This window comes from Lineus longissimus, chromosome 6, assembly GCF_910592395.1.
Source record: "Lineus longissimus chromosome 6, tnLinLong1.2, whole genome shotgun sequence".
NCBI classification, from domain to species: domain Eukaryota; kingdom Metazoa; phylum Nemertea; class Pilidiophora; order Heteronemertea; family Lineidae; genus Lineus; species Lineus longissimus.
In genome coordinates, this window is record NC_088313.1 from 17,157,807 (window position 1) to 17,181,463 (window position 23,657).

At 42.3% G+C, this 23,657-nt stretch overlaps 4 protein-coding genes and 1 long non-coding RNA gene across 12 annotated transcripts in view; 4 read left to right on the forward strand and 1 right to left on the reverse strand.

The window, feature by feature from the left end:
- The window catches only part of LOC135488941 (sodium- and chloride-dependent glycine transporter 1-like), a 234,830-nt gene extending 230,007 nt beyond the window's left edge, over window positions 1-4,823 (forward strand). For 5 of the 6 annotated variants that reach the window (XM_064773925.1, XM_064773926.1, XM_064773924.1 and 2 more), the window contains exons 6-14: window positions 625-757; window positions 1,123-1,257; window positions 1,808-1,911; window positions 2,395-2,519; window positions 2,766-2,878; window positions 3,147-3,278; window positions 3,558-3,758; window positions 3,971-4,138; window positions 4,255-4,823. In XM_064773925.1, the coding sequence (XP_064629995.1) occupies window positions 625-757; window positions 1,123-1,257; window positions 1,808-1,911; window positions 2,395-2,519; window positions 2,766-2,878; window positions 3,147-3,278; window positions 3,558-3,758; window positions 3,971-4,138; window positions 4,255-4,431 (1,288 nt within the window). In that variant the 3' untranslated portion in view covers window positions 4,432-4,823. Of the gene's footprint in view, window positions 1-624; window positions 758-1,122; window positions 1,258-1,807; window positions 1,912-2,394; window positions 2,520-2,765; window positions 2,879-3,146; window positions 3,279-3,557; window positions 3,820-3,970; window positions 4,139-4,254 lie in introns of all 6 variants that reach the window. The other variant, XR_010447082.1, reaches the window with a different exon arrangement.
- On the reverse strand, window positions 3,300-5,775 carry LOC135488947 (uncharacterized). Its single transcript, XR_010447083.1, has 3 exons — window positions 5,696-5,775; window positions 3,651-3,810; window positions 3,300-3,402 (listed from the first exon to the last, which is right to left on the reverse strand). It is a non-coding gene; the product is annotated as an uncharacterized LOC135488947 (long non-coding RNA).
- On the forward strand, window positions 5,479-8,945 carry LOC135488943 (2-Hydroxyacid oxidase 2-like). Its single transcript, XM_064773937.1, has 7 exons — window positions 5,479-5,638; window positions 6,141-6,292; window positions 6,608-6,903; window positions 7,310-7,522; window positions 7,901-8,059; window positions 8,404-8,473; window positions 8,591-8,945. Exons 1-7 carry the CDS (start codon window positions 5,499-5,501, stop codon window positions 8,662-8,664), a joined length of 1,104 nt encoding a protein of 367 aa, XP_064630007.1. The 5' UTR covers window positions 5,479-5,498; the 3' UTR covers window positions 8,665-8,945.
- Window positions 8,946-9,028: 83 nt separating this feature from the next.
- On the forward strand, window positions 9,029-14,493 carry LOC135488944 (seminal metalloprotease 1-like). Its single transcript, XM_064773939.1, has 8 exons — window positions 9,029-10,363; window positions 11,384-11,621; window positions 11,869-11,989; window positions 12,142-12,214; window positions 12,525-12,728; window positions 13,098-13,230; window positions 13,473-13,547; window positions 13,939-14,493. Exons 1-8 carry the CDS (start codon window positions 10,328-10,330, stop codon window positions 14,085-14,087), a joined length of 1,029 nt encoding a protein of 342 aa, XP_064630009.1. The 5' UTR covers window positions 9,029-10,327; the 3' UTR covers window positions 14,088-14,493.
- Window positions 14,494-14,862: 369 nt separating this feature from the next.
- LOC135489328 (keratin, type I cytoskeletal 9-like) lies at window positions 14,863-21,734 on the forward strand. 3 transcript variants are annotated; one of them, XR_010447132.1, is made up of 9 exons: window positions 14,863-14,989; window positions 15,455-15,517; window positions 15,714-15,852; window positions 16,032-16,090; window positions 16,322-16,401; window positions 16,801-16,862; window positions 18,106-19,101; window positions 19,899-20,018; window positions 20,684-21,734. XR_010447132.1 is itself a non-coding variant. In XM_064774636.1 (8 exons), exons 1-7 carry the CDS (start codon window positions 14,896-14,898, stop codon window positions 19,091-19,093), a joined length of 1,485 nt encoding a protein of 494 aa, XP_064630706.1. In that variant the 5' UTR covers window positions 14,863-14,895; the 3' UTR covers window positions 19,094-19,101; window positions 19,899-21,734. The 3 variants fall into 3 exon arrangements, 2 of the variants coding, with proteins under 2 accessions (XP_064630706.1, XP_064630708.1); XM_064774636.1 differs by having other exon boundaries at window positions 19,899-21,734; XM_064774638.1 differs by lacking the exon at window positions 19,899-20,018.
- The last annotated feature ends 1,923 nt before the right edge of the window (window positions 21,735-23,657 follow it).

The following is a 23,657-nucleotide window of genomic DNA, read 5'->3' on the forward strand; positions in this document are numbered from 1 at the left end:
AAGTGATCGGTTGATGACAAAGTGCTTGACCAGTTCATTTTCAGAGTTGAAAATATTCTATCATCGGCTCTCAACTTCAGCAAGAATTCCCAAAAGTCTCCGAAGGACAGTACTGTGAGGCGCCATGTGGGAATGTAATTATTTGCAAAAATAATTGTCTTAAAAATTGAAATAAGTAAAATATATTCATTTATTGTCTGAAAGAATGAGGTTGTTTCAAATAATTTAGGGAAATACATGTAATTAGATTCCTACATCTCGCCTCATACAGTACCATACTCTTGAATTAGGCTCACCTTCCGGATGATTATATCGATGTTTCATATTCTTGAAAAATGCTGTTGGCACTGCATAACTGAAAGTGTCATACATGTCTCAAAAGAGAACTTGGGCAAATATGCACAAAAAGGCCTGGTGTAAACGTACATGACGGTCACAGTAAAAACATTACCGGTACTAGTCTTTATTCATATCGCCGAATGTCCTTTAACAACCAATCGAGAGAGCAGTATTTGGTAACCAAGAATTCCCAAGCACAAAATAATGTTCTCCGACCTTTTCTGTTAGAGCACTTCTCAATAAAACGGACTTAAACGACTTGCATATAATTTTCTCAATTTCTAGATACAACAACTTGGAGATGACCGATGGCATTGATAACATCGGCGGACTGCGATGGCAGCTTGTCCTCTGCCATCTTGCGGGATGGCTTGTCAACATACTTATTGTTGTTAAAGGAGTCAAGTCGGTTGGCAAGGTGTGTGATTTAAGCAGCGCGGAACTATGACTACGCTGAGTCATAATTAACAAAAATCGATTCGTCAAAAGCAAACAAATTTCAATTTACTTGAATAAGAATAGGAAGCCATTTTGGAGTCCTGTGACTAAACTAAGAGAAGAGTATAACGTGCAATGTCATCACTTTGACCAACTCCAACACTATCTGCCCTTTATCGTTCAGCAGATGTTTCGCTAATAAGTTACATTTCCATATGCACTACATGGTTATACAACGATATTTCGATCACAAAAACTCCTTAAATACAGTACTTTTTCACGAATTAAAAACCATAATCACACCCACTTGACCGATGTAATTTCTTCAACTTCTTAAACCTTCAGGTTGTATATGTGACTGCTACGGTACCATATTTGTTCCTCATCATCCTGTTAGTAAGAGGCTGCACTCTGCCTGGTGCTGCCACCGGCATCGTCTACTACCTGAGACCCGATTTCAACAGACTGTTGGATTTTAAGGTAATTTCATTCGTCACTGATCGGAATGAAAAACTGACATCTATGGTATACCATTATTATCAGACCGTGTGGACATTTTTACGCCAGTCTCTAATGCACCCTTACCCTTTACAATAACCTGAACCCTAGCCCTTCATCCAAGACTTATCAACATCAAAGTTGTGGGTTTGTAATCTGATATCAACACCGGTAGAGGTTACACTGAAACTAACCATGCAACTACAGCAATCCCGCTAAGAGCACTTCTCGACATCCTAAAAAAGAATGCTTTCCAGGCATATGGCTCCCTGCTGCCGTTCCAATTTAATAGACGCTGTGCCGGTTGAGAGGTGCCGGTGTAACATCTGTGGTTGTTTCCCATGTGTCAGTGTTTCCAAACAATAGGCAGCTAGAGAGACCACGACTTTTCAATAGGGGGGATACACAGAAAAACTTGTCAATCTATTTTTGAGCGTTCCCAAACAATGAGGGGAAACACTCAAAAACAGAAACACTCAAAAACATTACACCGGCACGCTATAGCTTCTACACAGTTCGTTTAATCTTCCAGGTTTGGGCAGAAGCTTGCATGCAAATCTTCTATTCTCTGGGACCTGCTTGGGGTGGTATCATCACCATGGCAAGTTATAACAAGTTTCATCACAACATGTACAGGTATGTAAGTTCTTTTCATAACCGCCGGAATTTTCTTTCTTTCCTCGTATTCATTTTAAACCTACCCGCTCGTTCATTATGAATATCAATTATCGTCTACATGTACGTCGTCATCACAATTTAACCATCATCATCCTCACTGTTTCGAAGTAAGTCCGTTATGTAAGCTGCAAGTGAAATCAGTGCTTATTGATTCCACTCTTTTAAACCTGGTGGAGTGAACGACATCAACAATCGACAAAAAATGATATACATGACTAATATGCAATATTATTGCACTCATAATACCTATTACTGTCAGAAATGTAGAAGAAAAGCTTGGTGTTTTGCAATCCGTGCTGCTGCGTGAAATGCATAGCATACTCTTTTCATTATACATGTACATGTACGTCCGTGTTCACTTTGCTTCTTTCTCATTCCTTCGGGCGGCTTCAAGTCTCACTTCTGTCTAGCATCCCATATCTGCCTTCCCCCTTCTTCCAGAGATGCTGTTATCGTGCCCCTCATAAACTGCTTCACCAGCTTTTTTGCTGGTTTTGTAACGTTTTCTGTGGTTGGTTTTATGGCTGATGAGGCTGGGCTAACTGTGGAGGATGTCATCACGTCAGGTAGGCTAGCCAGTTGGTTGATCCCTTGAAAAACTATACGGTTAATTAGTTTGGCAAACTAATATTGTTCGACCACCAGATGTCCTACTAACCTTAAAAACTCTGAAGTTCAACCTCGAAATTATTCAAACAGAACTGATGTTACCAAAAGACCATGGTATATGTCATGGTGTCTTGATGTTACTTAATCGCAGGGACTGTCACATTTCACGTTTCTTAAAAACCTCTATCTATTTGCTCTTTCAGGACCTGGTCTAGCTTTTATCGCGTATCCAGAAGCCCTTGCAAAGCTGCCTTTCGCACCAGCGTGGTCTGTCATATTCTTCATTATGTTATACACGATTGGCCTTGATTCACAGGTGTGGAATTCAAGTTTTATCAAGTATTGATAACTTTGTTTTATGTACAACTCATCTTCCTTTCAATGTATCTAAAGACAATGATGCATGTTATGAGATATCTCATTTACCTTATGCTGCTATGTTCATTACCAGTGCAATACGACGAAAATGCAGAAAATTTAAGCACCCGCTGTAGTTTGTTGTTCGAGGACCAAATGTGCTTCAGGAAAACTTATGATAACATGAAATTTGATTGATTTATGGCAATCCTTTTCCTTCCTTTCAGTTTACAACATTTGAGACTGTTGTGAGCGGCCTCGTTGATCAGTTCCCAAATTACTTGCGCGGCAAGAAAATTCACGTGCTGATCGGTTTGGGTGTAGTTAACGTTGCCATTGGTCTTCTATTTTGTACCAGGGTAAGTCTGACAAAGAATTGCATGATCAGAGGTACATGGATCACCGAAGTTGCAACAACGTTCATCCGCATACACTGTTGGTCGATTCATACCTATTTCCTCGTGATGAATTTCATTGTAGTTTCTGTAATACAAGAAATGCATGATAGGCGATAACATTGGGGAAGGCACACTTTTGGCGACCCGGTCAATGTCGGTGGGATAGAAGTGACTTAGGGTTATTCAGGAGAGTGGTCGTGGTACGTGACGCTTCATGTAATATATATGTTACTTTTGCAGGCTGGGGTGTATTACTTCCAAATATGTGACTGGTATGCCGGAGCCTTCACGGTCATGACAATCGGCTCTTTAGAGTGTATTGCAGTTGTTTACCTTTACGGTGGGAGGCGCTTCCTGTACGACATTCAGATGATGCTGGGTTCTAGACCTTGCTTCGGATGGATTGGGCTACTAGGAGGAGTCACTCCTGTCAGTTTACTGGTAAATAATCAACCCGCAAACCAACGACTTGTATGTTACTTGAGCTGGATACCTGTCAAGAGTGAGTTTTGTTTGAATGACTCTTGGTGGTGCTGGAGCAACGTCTAACAATAATCGGTCATAATAACACCAACTGATATAAATGGCGAACGGAATTTAATATTGACAAGTCTATTTCAAATGCTGCAGTGAAACTCTTGCTATTTTTTCAGATCTGCCTCGGATATTCCATGTTCAACTTCGTTGCACCATATTATGGTGATTACACTTACCCGATGTGGGCAATTCTTTTCGGTTGGACTTTGACAGTTATATCTCTCCTGCCAGTATTTGGCTGTGCGATACACCAGATCGTGATAACCAAGGGTACTATCATTCAGGTACGTAAATCACATCCATAAAAAATTCAATTCCCTGAAAACCATTTACTTGTGCCCGCCTCCGACTAATATACGTGTACTTGTTTCTAAGGCTGTTGGTTTCTTGGTATTTTCAGAAGCTGAAGCATTCTATACGACCCGATGATTCTTGGGGTCCCGCGCTCGAGCAACATCAAAAAGATTACAAATACAGCAAGTTTTATCATCAAGGATCAAATGATACGACATTAGTGATGAAGGTGCTGCCAAATACACCAGCAGAAGATCCTAGCAACGGGAAACTACTTCAATGACATTGAAAGATCGTATCGGGTTTGACAGCCGCCAGAACTGGACTTTCTTCGGTGTTAAGTAGTCATCGCTTTAATTGCAAGGTGTAGACTGCAGGACTCATATTTTATTTTCAAATTGAATGGCCAATTAGACTTGGAAGTTATTTTCTAGAGCGCACCCATTACACAGGTTTTGGTATTATTAGTGAATAGCTACAAATGAGAGTATGAGAGTACTGTAAATGTAGCGTGATACGTGTAGATCCATTTTTGGATCAGGAACAGATTTTGGCAGCATTTTCATGTCATTAACTTGTGTAAGAGATCATCATAGGATCAACTGCGTTGCCGGCAATTTGCATGTAGCTCACCTGTTCATTGCACATATTTCAAAAGATATATTACCATTTGTATAAATACATGTAATTGCTAATCATACGGTAATAAATAATATATTCGATCAGAATTGACTTGGTTCCTTGTCATGCTTGCCGAGGTCGCTAGCGTCGCCGACGTCGTTTGTTTTAAATACTTTGGAGGTCGTTTCCACGTAAAAGGATACACGCAATTGCCGTGCCGGCAGAAACGAAACTTGCCGTTTTTGGTAGATGTGCCATGATCGAAACAATTCACCTTCTTTGTAGTATTCGCGTGTGACAATCTGAGTCCACACACACGCTTAATCAACATGCAACGATTGCGAAAATTGATACATGTACCAATCGTACACCAGATAACGCGCGAGCATGCATGTATATGGCATGCATTATATAGGACTGTGGCGTTAGAAATGGGAAACAGATCTAGTTAGACCAACATTAACCACATTTGACCGAACGGCGTACTTATTGTTTGTCAGCATCGTTTTGGGGCTCTGGAGTGCGAACGAATCTATTTGAAGTTTGATTTTTATTCGTAAATCCTCTTCTGTCTAAAGTCGCACCCGGAATCGGGGGGGGGGGGGGGGGATTATTTTAAAACACTCGTCGCTAAAACGCATATGCATACTTCGTCGTTCGTCAGTAGCTCTCTTCGTAAGTGTTGCGAAACCTGCCTATTGACCAAAAGTTGAACCACAAACAATCAAAATGGCGAGTGAAAAATTCTCGTGTATTAAAGATTACGAAGAATACGCTTCCGTCCACCTGCCTAAAGATAGTAGATTATACACTAACTCCGGGGCGGATGCGGAGGTGACGATGCGGGACAATCAAGCGGCATTCGAAAGGTAGGAACAGTGAGTTTAAAGTCATATGTTGCGCTGTGCCGGAAATGTTGCACCTACTTGTACGTCCTGTTTCTAAGGCCCAAGCAAGCCAACTCTTTTTCAACCCGGCCCATCACATACTGAGATCAGGCTTTTTTATGCAAAATGCTTGTCGAAAGATACTACAAAACCCGCCAACGATTTTCGCACATTATAACACAACCATATCATCCCTTAAGGCCTATATACATGACTCTACATATATACATCGTATATCATTTACTGGTATGCAATTGCAATAATTGTTTTATGTCACAACAATATCGCGATGGTTTGGTGACCTAGATTCTTGTTGGCACATAAAAGGCTCAATAGCGAGGTTATCAAAAGTATTGTTGTTAGCATTATTTGGCACGAAACGAAATCGATATTTTTTTAATGTATGAAACGATTGGAAAAAACAGTTCCATGAGCTCTCGAGGGATTTGATGATGATTATTCAAGTGGCAGTTGAAAATTTCAGATGGCGCCTCAGACCCCGTTATTTGGTCGATGTTTCGTTCAGGGCGACCGCTGGAACGATACTTGGTCACAAAGTAGACTTCCCTGTGGGCATATCACCAACCGCCTTCCATAGACTCGCCCATCCCGATGGCGAAGCTGCCGTTGCTAGAGGTACCGTTGTGTCCGCTGTTCTTCTCTAGACTCATCTTGCAGAGAAGTTAGCTTGACTCATTTCATTGTTCCAGCGATTGCTTAAACTTAGAACCACAAACGGGGCATCAACCCCAATCGCTCTCCAATTCACCAGTTCACTGCGACAGAAATTATGTACCAATACCAAACATGCCAAATGTAGGCCCTATTTGTCGATTTCAAAATGTTGGTCGATCAACTGTGGTGCATTCGATATTCGAGCCTACTTTGCACTTGAAGCAATAAAGACAGACTAAATGCCACTCCAGTCAATTCCTTTTTCCTCTTTCCCAGCTGCCCAGGACATGAATACAATATACATCATGAGTACAACCGCAACCAGCAGCATAGAAGAAATAGCCCGAGTGGCTCCAAATGGCATCAACTGGTTCCAACTTTACATACCACACGATCGCACCTTAGCAGAAGACATGATTCTGCGCGCGCAGAAGGCGGGGTTCAAGGCGTTGGTCTTAACGATTGATACCCCTGATACTGGTAAGAAGAGAATCAATGTCCGTGAGCCAATCAACTGGCCGAAGCATTTAAAGTTAGGGAATTTTCGTGAGGATCAGGTAGATGGTATTTCGGTAAGTCCATCCAAACGGTTATTGCGCTATGATTCTTCCCCATGGCATGGTCTGTGTGACAATCTCTCAGGGTTGCAGTCAAAGCCTGAATTTGGAGACATACAATGTACCTTCGTGATCACGTGGGCGTAATAATCTGGTAAAAAGATGTGTTCTAAATACAATTGTCATTGGCATTTATTTCACTCTCATCACCATTTTAGTACGTTTCCATTCATTAAGAAAAATTTCCCAGGGATGACTTTCAGTGTTTGCTTTCTAATGCGGTCACGAAACAGAGCTTTCAGCACCTTTAGGGACGACTCTTTACGGTACATGTTCACGTTTATTCGTTTTCGCCGGTGTCAACTCTATATACTCGGGCCTTTTTTTCAGAATCTAATATTTCGCTTGTTTCTTTCTTCAGAGTTCTGTAACTAAAGGTGTACCTACTGGCGGTCAGTTCACAGAAAAATTAACTTGGAAGGATTTGGATTGGTTGAAAAAAATCACCAATTTGCCAATCATCGTGAAGGGCATAATGACCGGCGAAGATGCGGAGCTAGCTGTCCAATATGGTGTCTCGGCAGTGTTTGTTTCGAATCACGGTGGCCGGCAGCTGGATGGCTGCTTAGCAACGGTACACAAAAATGTTGTATATAGTAGTCTCCTTTTTCTTCTGAAATCTGTTGAAAACAACTTTGCTACGGTGCACACAACAAAACGTGGTGGGAACCAAAATAACATTTCCGATAAGTTTTGTTACTCAAAGCTGTAGAGCGTTGGAGGGTCGCATTCTCAACGTGAGCGGCGGATGTTTTGAAAAGTCAAACTACACTACATGTGGTGTCTGACGTCTTTTACCACAATCAAATCTACTATCAACTGACCTCAATCTGTTGAAGAAGAAGAGGGGTCGAAAAGCATTCGTTAACTTTTCGGCGTAGTGCGGGCGAAGGATCTCTATACCACGTTTACCACTGTATTTTTTCTCTGTTTCTTGCTTATCGCATTTTAGATCGACGTTCTGCCAGAGATTGTGAGAGCTGTGCGAGGTCGCGTGGAGGTGTACCTTGACGGCGGGGTCAGACATGGTGCTGATGTCCTGAAGGCTCTAGCGCTCGGTGCGACCGCCGTGTTCATGGGGAGGCCGATCATCTGGGGGCTATCCTACAACGTAAGTCTTATTGAAGGATCTGAACTGAAGAATCGTGATCGTTGATTTTCAACATTTGATATTCGCTGTCATTATACTCTTAAAAATATCTTTTCTTCGCGAGAAGGAAAAAATACCAGAGCATAACTCTTGATTGGTCATTTCCCGTTACACCCACTCACCCATTTCCCAAAACGAACCCAGAGTTAATAACTTTGGACGCCTACATTTTATCAACTGTTGAAAAATAGAAGTAAACTATTTGATTGGGCAATCTGCTGGACTTGGATTAAGTTTACCAACTTCAGTGGAAGTTGTGAAGGAGTAAACGGACCGCTCACTAATGACACGGCATGTATTTCCAGGGTTATCAGGGTGTCCGTCAAGTTCTCTCGATTATGAAGGAAGAGATTCATCTAGCGTTGGCACTAACAGGTGGGTTCTTGAGTTTCACTTAGTGATGTATCAGATAGATGGTATGGTAGAACATTGTAAACGTCAATTAGAATTGCGTTTACAAATGTTATAGGTATGCCTCGTTTTTACTTTCAGGTTGTTTGACCCCACAGTCCATCAAATCTGACCAGGTCGTACACGTGACACAAGTGCATCAGTCAAGGCTCTGATTGAACACCAACACAATCAGTCCACCAACAAGGCGTTGTTGCCATTGACACTTGTGGCCACTGCTATGAGTCTGCAAGTGACAGTCCTACGGTAATAGTCCGCGCTATCCCCGCGGGAGGTCCCCACCAATTAACCCAGCTGGCGCTTGTGTGGAGGATGAGGTGGAGAGAGGAAAACCACAAACAACTCGCTGTTAATCCATATACATGTATGTACACGTTATTATGGACCACGTTGAAATAAAGGTTCCGATTACCAAAACATGATTGCCTGAAATTGGCGTTTTCGTCAGACTTTTTTCTTTAAAATGTAGAATTCAGAGTTTACCCCACGCCCTTTATACGACCCGGAAAACATGCCCAGGACGAGTTGTGGTAGATGCGTGCGAGTCACCTGACTAGAAAGGCCGAACCGGCGATTGAGGAGTGAAAATCTACCGGAAAAAAGAAGTACAGAAGCGCAATTGATGATAACGGGAAAAGCTGTCAGAGAGACAAATTCGTGTGACGTTAAAGTAATTGCATAAGAGATCACTGTGTTTCGACATATCAATCCAAGTTATGCCACACTCAGAAGCGTTCTTCCCAGTGTCTTAGGGTCGCCTCTAATGAGATATGTCAATTACAGGCTAATGATGAGATGTTGTCACACCGTCCATTCAGGCATTCTGGATCACCAGCGTTGCGGTTGCAAATGCCCCAATAAAAAGACATCAATTGAGGGGGGATTCTGGTCGATTTTGCTTTTGGAAAAGTACAACAACGATATGTTATTTGTTGTCATCAAATTAATAGTTTGTTTTCGTGTTTGTGTGTCGGCAGCCTCCACAGCTGGACCTTTAAATTAGAGACAATCTCGAATAGCGTCTTCTTCTGCCTCTTTCTCATTTAGCTTGGGATTGATGGACAATGTGGACATTGATGTTGTCCCGCACGTGAGTTCCTGCTATATCTGGTGACTTGTGCTGTAATACTACTGATGCGATGATCATCATGCTTAATTGGTACGACGCTCCCACTGCCCGGCCAGACACGCGAGCGAGCGAGGGCAGGTGATGACAGGACTGGTGTGCACAGTGACTGTCTTGTCCTACAGTAGGCGGGTGGACTGGATATAAAACAATAAGCGCTAACACAGCTGAGCGCAAATGTCTTCGGACTGCTGAAACAGTTGACTCTACTAACGACCATGTATATATGACTGTTCTTCCAATCAGAAAAGGATCTATTCTTCCGTGCCTGTTGATGCTGTGGTACAGTTTATGCGGCTGTGACGACAGGGAAGTGATATATTTCATTCTATTGCAATCGCTCGTGGTCATTCTGAAAATTTGTTTGAAACGAATCTTTTGTTTTTACATTTTGAACTGTTTTAAAAACAATATTTGCAAGCACATCCATGACAGCTGGATACACTTGATTGCATCCCAATGGCAACTTCGCCGAGTCTCTCTCTATTAAGCGCAATATCAGGAAAGCAGCTTTACGGCAAATAACTAGAGGATAAGACAGGATATTCTTGAGCATCCTGCAGTTACATCCTAGGACCATCAGTTCAGAGCAGCTGCAGGTTCAGCTAGTGTGAAAGACGGAACTGTGATCACGGTAACTGTGGATACTGGCAAGAAGGTCGGAGTCGTACTATAGTACAATTCAGATTCCGATGGAGCATTTTTTGATCATCGTTCACCTAATGCTGGTAAGTGGATTCACGCATTTTCTTTTTGAATTTTCCGACGCAAGGGCATTAAGTCAAATTGAAGGTATCTTCGTGTTGCAGCCAACGTTGCTGCTAACACCGAACACGAACAACCGTGCATTGAATGTTTGACCGTAATTAGTAGGGGAAATCAAAAGGGAATACTGCCCAAAACGTTGCCTTAACTGTATTTATCATGTATCTTACCTAGCAGTATAAGTGCATGAGAGAGAAAATTGCAGGTGATTACTCTGAATGATCTGATGTACCGATGGTATCAAGATGAATCCTGTTTATGATCACTCTTATATCACATACAATTACGTTGATATCAAAAATTTATGAATTACTGTCATGATTATACCGCTACATTGCCTGTGGCCGGTTGCCACACAAATTATGACAATGCCAGTCGGCGTAGCAGCTGCCCGTCCAGGGTTTTCAATTTCCTTGACTTAGAATAAGCCGCTACCAGAAAGGACACAGGAAGAAAACATATATTTGGCATAAAAATGTGTCCTGGCAAAATTGAATATCGCATGAGCGTCCTCAAGTAGACTCGGTCTGGGTTGACTCCCGAGGCCACTTCTGCTCTTCTGTGGTTTTATTGTGAGAGAAAAAAGCTGTGGACATTTAAGAAACTCGTGGTTTCTGATAACATTTTAGTGCCCCCGTAGAGATACAAACAGCTTGACAACAGATGATTTTATATATGTATGCATGACTATCAACGGTATTGCTAAACTGGCCAACGATCTGATATTTCACAGTTCTCTCTCTTTCTTGAACACAGAGAAAGCATTCTCAGCAATTTTGAAAACACTCGTATCACCGATAATTTGAAAGCAACTCAAAACACTGATAATACTCGGCCTCTACGGAGATCTTTGTAGAAATGGTGATGAAGGAGACTACACCTTGATAGCGATTTCTCTTCTCTATGATTGTTTAGGACGATATATCCTAATACAGCCGTCAATACATGTATGTTTTCGAAGCCGTATGGTTGGTCTTCTTCAGTTTCTGGTGCTTTCAAATATGCCCACGATGTCTTCCATACGTGCACTGTCTTCAAATTATGAAAGAGACATCGGCATCTTCCTGAGAAAGGATGCAATTCGTCACATGTTGCCCAAGACCGATGATGCCTTGTCGACAAAGAGTAGTGCACTTCCGAACAAGAGGAAGGCTGTCATAAGTCGACGCTTCAGGTGGACCAACAAGACAATTCCATTTCAACTACAGCAGGGACAATTCAGTAGGTTCCGTAATCATGATAGCCCTACACAGACAGTGAGTGTCCTCCTAAATGTAACGTGTTGTTGAGGCAGAATAGCTTCCTGGACTTGTAGTTCTTGACGTCCGATCTCGCTTCCTCAAATGAGAGGACTGCAATCCTCTTCTCTCAATAGACACGATGGGCTGCGCTTAAACTTTGTCGTATACGTGGGACACGTCTCCCCAGTTTTATTTATGTTCCATTCGTCTCATCTTTTGATCTTCAGCCAGACGTCAGCTGCATGATCTAAAGACTGCAATGGGGATGTATACGAATGAAACATGTCTATCATTCCGACCCGCCACATGGATGGATGTTGACAAGCTTTTCTTCAAAAATGGACGCGGGTAAGTCAGACGACTGTTGTGACCTTGCTGTTACCATTCGTCGTGAGGAGTTTAATCAGCCACACATTTTCTTAACTACCGTAATATGCAAAAGACGGAGCGAGGTGGATTACATCTTTGAAAATAGTTAAGGTTTTGATATGTATTTCCAGATGCAGTTCGCAATCCATAGGAATGGCCGGAGGAACACAAACTATAAATCTAAGTACAGATGGATGTCGATCGGTGAGTGAGGTGTCGTCTCTCTCTCTTCCTCATCCTCCTCGTTTATCCAGCTTGTGTATGCAAGAATTGCGGCCTGATTTCAAAGCCTCACTTTATAGTTCGACAGTGCGAGTGAGGTCAGAATCCCAGACTACTGACAGATCATTTCATTGGCGCTGCATGCAAGATTCCCATCATGATCAGCAATTGGCCAGGTCCCGTCGGACTGATCTCCGCTGTTGGTGATTTTTCTCTGAGGGATGCGCTGAGTCATTTTTTTCTTATTTATGATGGTTTCCCTATCTGAGGGATTTATCTTCTCTTTCTTTAGATAGGGATGTATCTACATGAGTTAGGGCACGCCGTAGGTCTCCTCCACGAACACCAACTCCCCGGTAGAGACGAGCATATACGGATCAACTGGCAAAATGTCCAACCATCAATGCGACGATGGTTTGATATATACAGCCCACAAGAAGTAGAAAATTACGATATACCATATGATGTTACGTCCGTCATGCATTATGGGATAAAGGTAAAATCTTTAACCCCTGACAGAGCCATGATTTGCTTGTGCTTGGACACCCAAGGTGGCTCGGCATGATGACCTGGCCTGACTTACTGCCCTACCTACAGTCTCCCTCAATTGACATCATAAGATAATAAAATACTTTTGACTTTTACTGAATCCAGCTGCAGGCTATCCAACAGAATATAATAAACCTCTTGGCACGCATTTCGTATCTTTAATCGTGTAATAGTATCAACCTTGCATCAATTTCTGTGCACGAACATATATCACTTTCCGAGGTAAAAAGAAAACTCGATAGCGCTGGAAGGAAAACAACCCCCGTCAATGTTTCTGTCAAGCTCGCGTCATCTATACTATAATTCTTGTTTTCAGTCTTTCAGTAAAGATGACTCCGACACCATTACAACTGTTGACCCTGCTGATAGAGAAAAAGTAGGAGAAATATACTGGAAGGTGTTATCATTCACTGACGTCAAAGTTGTTAATCTCATGTACAACTGTTCTGGTAGGTACCTTCTTGGATAACAAAACTTACGAATTATAGGTGATATATACTTTCTTTTAACCACACCTGTTCTGCCCCTTTCTCTTACCCCATACCATAACCTTTTATCTAAAACAGTGACGTCTTAAAATATCAGATAATCAGGTAAATCCACTTTGCTCTTTAAGCATTTTGCGTGGTCGGGTATGACAGTCCGGGTATCCCGCACTTTTTTTAATTTGAAATTCGTCGTTCTGCTTCAGATCATTGTCCTTCACACATCACGTGTCCTCCGGAAGGCTTCCTCACCAAAAACTGTCAATGCGTCACACCGCTAAGTAAGTACGCCGAGGCGTTCGGGGTAACCTCCTGAAATAAATGATTGTCGCACCAGATAATTCTGGAGGGATATCATGGTGAATCGGCCGCTAGCTATATGATGTGTCCGCTGTTTAGTATCGTGGAATGCGACGCCATGCCTCCTACCTATTAAAATTGGAAGAAAAAAATGTTTTGATGCACGCCCTAATATGCCCCAGGTGAACCTCACAATCCACAAAAATCCATTTCAGTCGACACGTTGTGTGATGGAAACTCAAAACCATCCGTATAACTTTGATTATAACTGGGTTGCATGGGGCTGAGAGATTCTAATTTTTTTTCGAGACAACTATTTTCACACGCTGTGGAGGAGTGTATCTGATTACATGTATGTGTCTTCTTTTGCAGCTTACCACGAGGCGCATTGCTCAAATAGTTACGAAAATGAAACGATATGCTACCGTTTTAAATCCATCGGACTTTGTGACTATACCCCGGAATGGATGAGTGAAAACTGCAGAAAGGCTTGCAATCGGTGTCCAGGTTTTGGAGTCTAATGAGACCTTACTGGTGTAACCTTATACTTTTTCCGCGCCCTTGACCGAATGCGCGTTACTTTTAGATGTCCAGGAGTTACTAATCTGCCGCCGACTTGTTAATGTCCATGTTGGATTTTTAGTGTTACTATTCTGGCCTGGTACTTGACTTTGTGCCAAGAGTAATCCATTCTCTAAGCACATCGCATCGACGGGTATTCTAATGAGTCCCGGCCAACTGCGCAGGAGTTAGCCCGAGGCCCCACGTACCGTGATAGCGCTAAATCGCCCACTGCCAGACCAGAGAGTGCCGGTCGAGTCCCCTTTACGCAGGAGTCTGTATTATTATCATGCTACTTATTTTTGCATCAACATAGATTGTTTTGAATGATAGCCACCCGACCATGGAATAAGTGGGGCTCTCTGAAACGAGATGATCTGTTACATTTTCCCTACTACAAACTTCAATAAAGTCCTGAAAAAAGCTCTGTTTTGTGTTCTTTCCATCGATTTTTCTTAACCGTTCCGACCACGTGGTCATGGGAGTCTAGCCGGTTCCGATGGTAGCCTATGTTATGACCAAAAAGCGGTGTTGAAGTGGAAAATGATTATGCCGCACGGATATATTCACTACCAGTTTGACTCCCTAGGTTCTACATTCTAAAGCCCCCCTCCAGGAAACTTGGGTATCAATTAAAATAATTGTATACCCGTATTTTGAAACACCCAGTATCCCAGTATCCTAATTTTGGTGTATTCTTTTGACGCTAGATGTCGCTGCAAAAGCTTTGGTTGCTGATCCTACCTGTATATCTATCTTATGTGAACGATGTACAATCCAATGCACACTTTAGCCATCGAACAAGACAAAACGAATCACGAACGAAAAATGGGTCGTAGTCGAAGTCGTTCTCCTCGTAGAGGTAAATATGACGTGATGGATGCATAGTATTGATCAATTTATTCGTAAATCTACATCATAAGGTTCTAAATATCCTATAGATATACAGTGAAACCCTATACGAATAATAAATATATCCGGAATGCACAATACGATTCTAAAACATGAAGGCCAAAGCTGCATGTACATTGGCCGGTGCACTGCATCAGTGCATGCATGCACACCACACATTTCAAAATGACAATGCCCAATGGCATCTCCAAAGAGGCTAATGCCATCATGCCGTGTTTACAACACTCGCTGGCAAGTCGGAGAAACCTATTTTCCGTTAAAATGTACCTTTACTAGGCCATGTCATTGTCTTGGAAGTGTGTAACAATCTTGACAGTAAAAAATGGTATTGTCGAATGTCTACTATAACTACTAGGCCTATTTATTTATAGTACTACTAACTATGGTGAACTAATTTCTTCTTGCACTTTTGCAGTTGGTGAATACCGTAAAAGATCTCGATCGAGGGAAAGATATCCTCCTAGTGGTGGTCAAAGAGGTAAATCCATTCTTATACTTGCAGACTTCGTCTTTCAGTAAATCATTTTCATGAATAAGTTATATAGGTATACTATTCATTTTCATAAAGTATGTTGATGTGAACTGATGTCTTTAAATCGGCTACTTTTGGACCATTTCCTTCCAGCTGCACCACATTCAACTTCTGACACTTTTTCTTTTGAATGACTTTCCAGGGGATCGATACGGAGGCGGTCCAAGTAGTTCAGGTGGTGGTAGAGATCGAGGAGGCTATGGCAGACGTTCACGGTCACGATCACCTCCAGCAAAACGAGATGGGGGCAGCGACCAGTTTCAAAGTAAAGGAAAGGACTGGTGGGTACATGTAAATCCTCACTCAACAAAGGAAACTGCTGGTAAAGTCTTAAGTCACTGCCACAAGGCAGAGTGGTTCACATCTTAAAACAGTAGACATGCATAACTCATAGTAATTTCAGTCACATTATACTTTAACTTGGGGCATAATGTTACTGATGTGAGAAATTCCTTTTCAGGGAAAATTCTGGTTATGGTGGTGGACGGGTGCCTCCTTCTGAGAGACCGGAGCCAGAAGGTAAGTGATTTTTCTGGTTACTACAATACAAATGTCCAGTAGCAAATTCAGTTCTTTATTTGGTAAACGATATCATGTGGCTGTATAGCGACATTAAGACTGGTAACTCTAACCCTCTATTGATGAGTGAAGTTTTGAACTGCCAGCATGCTGCCTAATTGAGAGAAAAAACTGGTAAGCCTAAAAATTCTTCAACTGCCGGTGCATGATTCCTGATAATTTGTTTTTCAGAGGATAGTTTAGAAGGAAAGTCCGAGGAAGAAATTGCCATGATGAAAGTAATGGGCTTTGGAGACTTCTCCACCACGAAGGTGGGTCACTGACGTTAAGATTTGTTGTGTTTGAAATCCTATTGTGACATATCCAGTATAAAAGGCGAATAGCATTCCCTAATTCATGACAAGATGAAGTGCATGTACATGTAGTTCAATATTGAATAAGATCAAATGTGAATGCTTTAGGCTGTATCTTGGTTGAGAACTGGAATGAGTGGTCTGACAGCTTCTGAATCTGAGCAGCTTTAAGCGCTTCTGAAGTGTCCCTTGAAAAGAAATTCTCAAAGCAGTTCCTGGTTTATACACAATACGATGAATATGCAAAACGAAATGAGCGAGTATATATAATAGGGCCAAATTTTTGTCAGTCTTAAAATCTGCAGCTTTCCTTTGCTTTACCTTTGTATCCAATGTAATCACATGCTTCCATTTCAGGGGAAAATGGTATCGGGAAATGATGTATATGTGGCAAATATCACACGCAAAAGAAGATATAGGTGAGCACGGTGGCCAAGTTTATTTGGCTGAAGTTGATATCCTCTTACTTGAACACCTCACAACGTCCATGTACCGGTATTTATAATAACATTTTTTAGGAGGTCCATATGGTTTATTACTAACCAAAATCTATCTAAGGGAGAGTGTGGCGTTTACACTTTGCACAGTTGTGTGAATATTGGAGACAAGGTGGGGCCCGTATGGCAATGTATGGTGCTCTGTTTTTCCTCGCACAGTAAAGATCAGTAATTAACGACAGGAAGGGTTTTCAGTTAAAGAAGAGGTGGGTATTGTTTGAGGTTAATGTGTGTAAATTTCTATCATAAGGCGAGACTTTTTTTATTAGTTGGTGCTCGGATTTTTGGAGGAATATATTTTTGAGGAGGACGAAAAACAAAAACAAAAAAAATGTTTTTTCCAAAGATTTCATGGTCTCGAAAAATTGATAGGATTTCTCAAAGTCGGAGGGAAGGATAAAAATAAAAAAATTTCCTAAAAAATGTAGTGCATTTTCACACATTGAACAGTCAGCAGCCAGACTCATAACAATAGACTGGTTCTTGTCATAATATCTACTGTGGATGCATTAGGAAAGGACAAGAACCAGTCTAGGTCTGGCAGAGCTGGTCTGGCATTCGCACTTTCGATTCGAATGATTAATCCGACGAAGCTAATTTTAATTCAATCATGTTGAATTTTGATTTTGAAAAAAATATTTTTGATCTTTTAAGTTACTGTCGGGCGTCGGAGCTCAAAATAAAATAAAAATTTTTTTTTCTTGTAAAATCGGTAATGTTCGAATCGGCGGATCCGAGACTGGCTAGATATAAAAATTTTATTTTTTTTCTTATTTCGGACATCGGGAGGTCGGCGGATCCGAGCACCAACAAATAAAGAAAGTCTCGCCTAAATATATCGACTTGTACCTACTATACTAAGTACCAGATTTAGACTTTGAACATGATGGTGAAACTTAAGCTAAATCCATTCTGCAGAGACATGTAGCCAAACAGCTCGGCAAAGGAGAGTGGTCCACTCATGCCAGGTTGGAATATCATACGTCAGTACAAACTGGGTGGGAAAAGATGTAGTACGAGAGGCAAATCATTGTTGTCTCTCGGTCTGCGAATTATATCATTGTCCTTACTGGATCCGCTAGTATAAATAATAAGTTGGCTGCATTCTACTTTTCGCGGGAACTAGCTCGAGTTTGGATTATTGTTTCACTTTCACTTCATACAGTGGCATTGGTGGTGAAGTTGATGACGACGAACCAGGAGAGCTCTTCTTGATGGGCGAAGCTGGCATGCGAAACTGCCAAAATGTACAGACAGCTCTATCCACACGAGAAGTGGATAACTGGCTTGGCAAAGATGGCCGGAAATATATTGAGCGCCAGATAAAAGATGATGATGATCCACGTGGAGGTTTCCGCGGTGGACGTGGCAGTGGAAGAGGGCGTGGAGGTGATCGGGGCGGAGGCCGTGGACGAGGGGGTGATCGGGGAGGAAGAGGTGGCGGTCGGGGCAGTTACGATCGAGGTGGTAGCTCAAGGGGTGATTACAAGAGCCGCGATTCAAGCAGTTATGGGAACCGAGATTCAAGCAGTTATGGGAACCGAGATTCAAGTAGTTATGGGAACCAAGATTCTGGAAGTTATAGGAACAAAGATTCCACCAGTCATGCAAGCCATGATTCCAATAGCTATGGTTCAAGTTCCAGTGGTTATGGCAGCTCCAACAAAAGCTCGTACGGATCTGGGGGCTCATATGGCTCTGGAGGAGGTTCAGACTCTTATGGATCAAGCAGTGCCAGCTCGTTTGGATCGAGTGGTGCTGGCTCGTTTGGATCTACAGGCACTGGCTCTTATGGTTCCAGCTCCTATGGATCTGGTGACACCAGCACTTATGGAACTGGAAGTTCAGGATATGGAACTGGAGGTTCAGGCTCCTATGGGAATGTGGCTGCCCCAGGTTATGGTACCCCGTCCCCGGCAGCATATGGCACTGGCCAGACTGCTGCATATGGCACTGGCCAGACTGCTGCATATGGCACTGGCCAGACTGCTTCATATGGCACTGCTCAGACTCCGGCATATGGCACTGGCCATAATGCGGCATATGGCACTGGCCAGACCTCAGCATATGGCACTGGGGCGACACCCACGTATGGCACTGGCACATCAAGATATGGCACTGGCAGTATCGGTGGCTATGGGGGCACACATTGAGGACTTAGGTTTGTATAGTCTTCATCGCTTCCGTGTATTTGTTTTCATATAAGTCATTTGAAGTGATCTAAAGGAAACATTCCAACGAGTCAAATTCTTTTCCTGACATGCCAGTTGTCTGGACAGAGATTAAGTGGATCATTACAAGCAATTTCATACTTTGAAATTTTGCAGGAAATTTTGTTTCACTTGGACTATAGATATCCATTGTTCAGGGTAGCTTTATTTCCTGTATTTGGGGAACACATAATTTTCACAACAGATTAATCACCAAATACAAAAAAAATCGGCTAACATTCTGTGATATGGAAGGAGCCATCGATGGTTCTGCCTCTTCCACCAATGCACATCTTGTTGTTGAAAACACTGCCGTGCATGCAGATGCATTTTCTACAGAAGCAGAGCTGGGCTTATTGAGCAAAACCACCCACTCACTGTTTATTTGGTGTCATTGCCTTAAGTTCCGACTTCATCTTAACATTTACATGAAGTCTCTGGTTGGTTGTACTACGAAACCAGTTCTTTGTCTCGGTTTCAATTTGATCGATGGTCTTGACTTGTAAAATGATCGTTGTTGGGCAGGGTCTGTGTCTACTTCAGTTTGTTCGAAGGTACATGATAGTTGATGGGCAAGGTCTGTTCAAACACCAATGCACCAGAATCTATTTGTGGTTTACAATTACATATCGTTCATCAGTTCTTCGTAAAATTCCAACATATCGGCAAAGACAGTCGGTCAGTGGTACGTCTGGACTGACTGATTATCAGTGAATATTAAAAATAATCATTTTCAACTCTTTCTAAGGGCATCAAGTCCGACAGGAGGGGAATGGAAGACCTTATTCTTGCTCTCCTCCTACTCTGCATTTACCCGGTATGTGCTGAGCTGTTTGGCAACAGTATGTCTCTGCATTTGGATATTCAAGTAAGTAAATAGATTCGCTTGGACCTAAGTAAGTAAGTGAGTAAGTTCAGGGTTTAAGTGAGTGAGAGAAAAGAGTAGTAAGTTACATACAGACTGGTGTACTACCGAGGAGACAAGTCGGACATGGTGCAGTTAAAAGGATACGAGCATTGACTGCTGAATTTTTGGCCAGGAAAGTAGTGCTCGTGTACGAATGTCAAATATACAGCCATGAGTCGTGAAATGTTTCAGGGTTGGCCTCGCATTCAATTTCTCACACTGAGAAAACCGCTCAGTACTTAACGGGAATAATTTCTGAAAGTCGGTGCACGAGCTCATCTTCGTCAGCGTGGAATTCCTTAATTCTGGTCACTTCTGGTGAGCTTTATACTGGAGCACAGCTTCCATCATCATTGTCTGTCCAACCCCTCATTCATTGCTATGCACAGATATTGTACTTGGCAGCCAAGAGAGAAATATTGTCTTTACATGTGTAAAACACCAAATGTATTCTGTTTTACAGGGCTTCAACAATCAACGCTGAAATCAATACTAAAATTGGTTACTGTCTTTGGCAAGTACATAACTATTTAGTAAAAACAGGGTTCAAGGTTTGTTGCCAGTCATGTTGGCTGTTAAACAAACTGTTCGTCCATATTCTTATCCTTGTCTCTTTGTCATTTCAGGCAATATATGAACAGACGAGGTGGCTTCAATAGGCCATTAGATTTCATTGCCTAATATTTCAACAGCTGAAGACTGCTTCTCAGTTCTTTAGATTGTGAAGGACAATGTGTTCTAGTTTGTACATTTGTAAGTTAGAGCGAACCTGCAAATCACGTGGACTTGATAATTCAATGGATTTTGACTGAGGACTATCTTATTGGACTACGTATTGTGTGATCAGATATTTTGTAGTCGGGTTTATGTGTAAACCCGTACTGGTGTGTGAGAGATGGAATCGAGCTTAGTTTGGCTGGAGTCTTCTTAGTACATTTACTTTGAGGATGAAAAAGATATTTTAAGCTGGTCATGTTTTACATGTATGAAATGAGGATAGTAAAGTATTCCATTGCATTGTTTTCCTTCAAGAAAAGTGTAACATTGGTTGAATAGATTGGTTCAGTATCACCACAGTGCATTCCATGTTGATGAATTGAATAACTACCAACTAGATGTATAAGTTTGGTTATTTTGCACTGTTGTGTTCGTCATGTTATTTTAGGTGAACATTATTTTAGTTGTGAGTACAGCTTACTCGGTTTACTAGCAAAGTTACACTCTGTAATGGTACTCATCAGTGTTGTTTTTAGATCTGTCGGAAATCTCGAGAAGTAAAGTTATGCTCTCCATTTTGCAATCTAAGTCCACTGAATATGCAGTATATGAAATTCACTTGCTGTTATTGGGTGATATGAATAAAGACAAGAAAATGCTTTTATCTAAATCTCCATGTACATTTACACTAGGCCTTCCTGTACAAAACCAGAGTAAAAGCATTTGCTACAATGTAGTCTTTATTCATATCGCCCATTATTTACATGTAGGTTTGATATACTTCAATCAAAATTCAGATGTTAAAGTAATCATCCATAGTCTGCTTGGAGGCAAAATGGATCAGTTGATTAATTTGGTACCGAGTCATTCATTGTCATTATTAATTATTGTGTAAACTTGTCAAAGCATTTTTGTATGACCTCATTCATTGAAATCACAAATAAAAATTATGTCCCAAAAGTGGTGAATTCTGTTGTGTCTGTGTGTGGAGCAGTTGTCTCTGTATGATACACTGGGATTATAGGAGACGTAAGTGTTTGCCATCAGTCCCAGGACTTTGTAATCGGAAGCTGAAATTCCTTCATTGACCGATTGGACGAAGAACAGATGGATAATTGAGTAAAGATCTCACATTGTCTCTAGGATGTGACATCAGACAGAACAACACTGATAGTGAGCAATGGACTTTTCTCTGTATTCTGGTTGTGACTTTGTCCTCGTCGACCACATGCACATAATATACAAGCACCACACTGCCCCTTGCTCACTTCATTTGCCTGGCCTGCTGATGTTTGCTGTCTGGGACTATACCTCCTGCTTCACCAGGTTGCAAGAGAAACGGGAGCAAGCTGTGAAAGACATGCGGTCTATTCCTCCTCCAGCACCAGCCACTCGTAAAACTGAGGACTACCCCCGGTTGTGAAAAACAGGAGTTCTTACTTACTCTCCTTTTCCAGCAGCCACAGAGTGTAAAAGTCCGGAGACTGTATCCCCTGCTTCATCATACTGGTAGTACGAGACACGGGACTTGACCTCCTGCTTCACTAGATACATCTGGTTGTTGTATAAACAGGAGACAGGGAACCATGGTGTTAAACACCAGAGACTATTCTTCTTACTGCACTAGGCATAAATTGTGAAGGCCTAGGAGTATCTTCAGCCTCCTACACCAGCCAAAGGTCACGACAGACAAGGAAGCATCGGTATACCCCTTGCTTCAAAAGTCTGCTTGCTGTAAAAGACAGGGGACTATATCACCTGCTACACCAGTCACTGGTTGTGATCCAAATTGTGAAAGACAGCGGCTATTCCTCCTGCTAGGCCAGGCGCTTGTTGTGAAAGACAAGGGATTTTAGCACCAATATTGTGAAAGACCAGGCTTTACACAGCCAGCCACAGGTTGTGAGGGATCGAGGACTATACGTCCTGCTATACTAGCAACAGGTTGTGAGAGACAGGGGACCAATAAAGTTGAATAAGTCAGGGGTTATTCCTGCTACACCAGTCCCGGCTTTTCGTAAAAGACAAGGGACAACACGACCGGTTATATTAAAAGATCGGGATTAATTAACCAGCAGCTTCACCAGCCACAGGCTGTGAAAGAAATAAGACTAAACTTCCTGCTACACAAGCCGCAGGTTGTGATAGACAAGGGACTACCAGTATCCTTACGAACTACAGGTTGTAAGAGACGGGGCCAATTAAGTTGTTTGAGACGCGGACGGGGACTCTTCCTCTTTCTTCACCAGTCATTGGTGGTGAAAGACTATGTAGCATACTTCTTGTGTTACCAGACATTCCTCCCCTGCTGGATCAGCCGCAATTTGAGGAAGATAAGGGGACTATTCCTCCTGCTACACCAGCCGCGTGTGGTGAAAGACGGGTACATCACGCGTCACCACAGCTACTGGTTGTGAGAGACAGGGCACCAAGTTGTGAAAGATAGGTGTTCCTCCTGCTACACTAGACGCAGCCGTGGGTGAACGACAGGGGTCTGTTCCTTCCGCTACACTTGGGGCAGCCACCGCCCCACACTGCCACCATTGGCCCACTGGTGCTTGCTGCCTTGGACTTCACCTCGTCTTCACCAGGTTGTAAGAGACAGGGGAGCAAGCTAGCTGTGAATGACCAGAGACCATTCCTCCTGCTTCACCAGTCACGTATTATTATAAACGACATTGGACTATACGCCGCCTGTTTCACCAGCCTCAATTAGCCATAGACAGGGAAGCGCTATTTTCCTCTTGCTACATGCACTAATCCGTAGAATGTAAAGGACGTGTACGCCACGCTATACTGGTTGTGAACGACAGGGGACCAAGTTGTGAAAGACAGGGGGGTTTTTTCCTGCTAGGCCAGCCGCTTGTTGTAAAAGACAAGCGA

Bases quoted from the DNA above. Each gene is read 5' to 3' on its own strand.
- LOC135488944 (XM_064773939.1), top strand. From the start codon at position 10,328: ATGGAGCATTTTTTGATCATCGTTCACCTAATGCTG. The intron at 10,364-11,383 runs GTAAGTGGATTC...GGTCTTCTTCAG, and splicing joins TCATCGTTCACCTAATGCTG to TTTCTGGTGCTTTCAAATAT. The intron at 12,215-12,524 runs GTGAGTGAGGTG...CTCTTTCTTTAG, and splicing joins GTACAGATGGATGTCGATCG to ATAGGGATGTATCTACATGA.
- LOC135489328 (XM_064774636.1), top strand. From the start codon at position 14,896: ATGTACAATCCAATGCACACTTTAGCCATCGAACAAGACAAAACGAAT. The intron at 15,518-15,713 runs GTAAATCCATTC...ATGACTTTCCAG, and splicing joins TCCTAGTGGTGGTCAAAGAG to GGGATCGATACGGAGGCGGT. The intron at 16,091-16,321 runs GTAAGTGATTTT...TTTGTTTTTCAG, and splicing joins TGAGAGACCGGAGCCAGAAG to AGGATAGTTTAGAAGGAAAG.
- LOC135488943 (XM_064773937.1), top strand. From the start codon at position 5,499: ATGGCGAGTGAAAAATTCTCGTGTATTAAAGATTACGAAGAATACGCT. The intron at 6,904-7,309 runs GTAAGTCCATCC...TTCTTTCTTCAG, and splicing joins ATCAGGTAGATGGTATTTCG to AGTTCTGTAACTAAAGGTGT. The intron at 8,060-8,403 runs GTAAGTCTTATT...ATGTATTTCCAG, and splicing joins TCTGGGGGCTATCCTACAAC to GGTTATCAGGGTGTCCGTCA.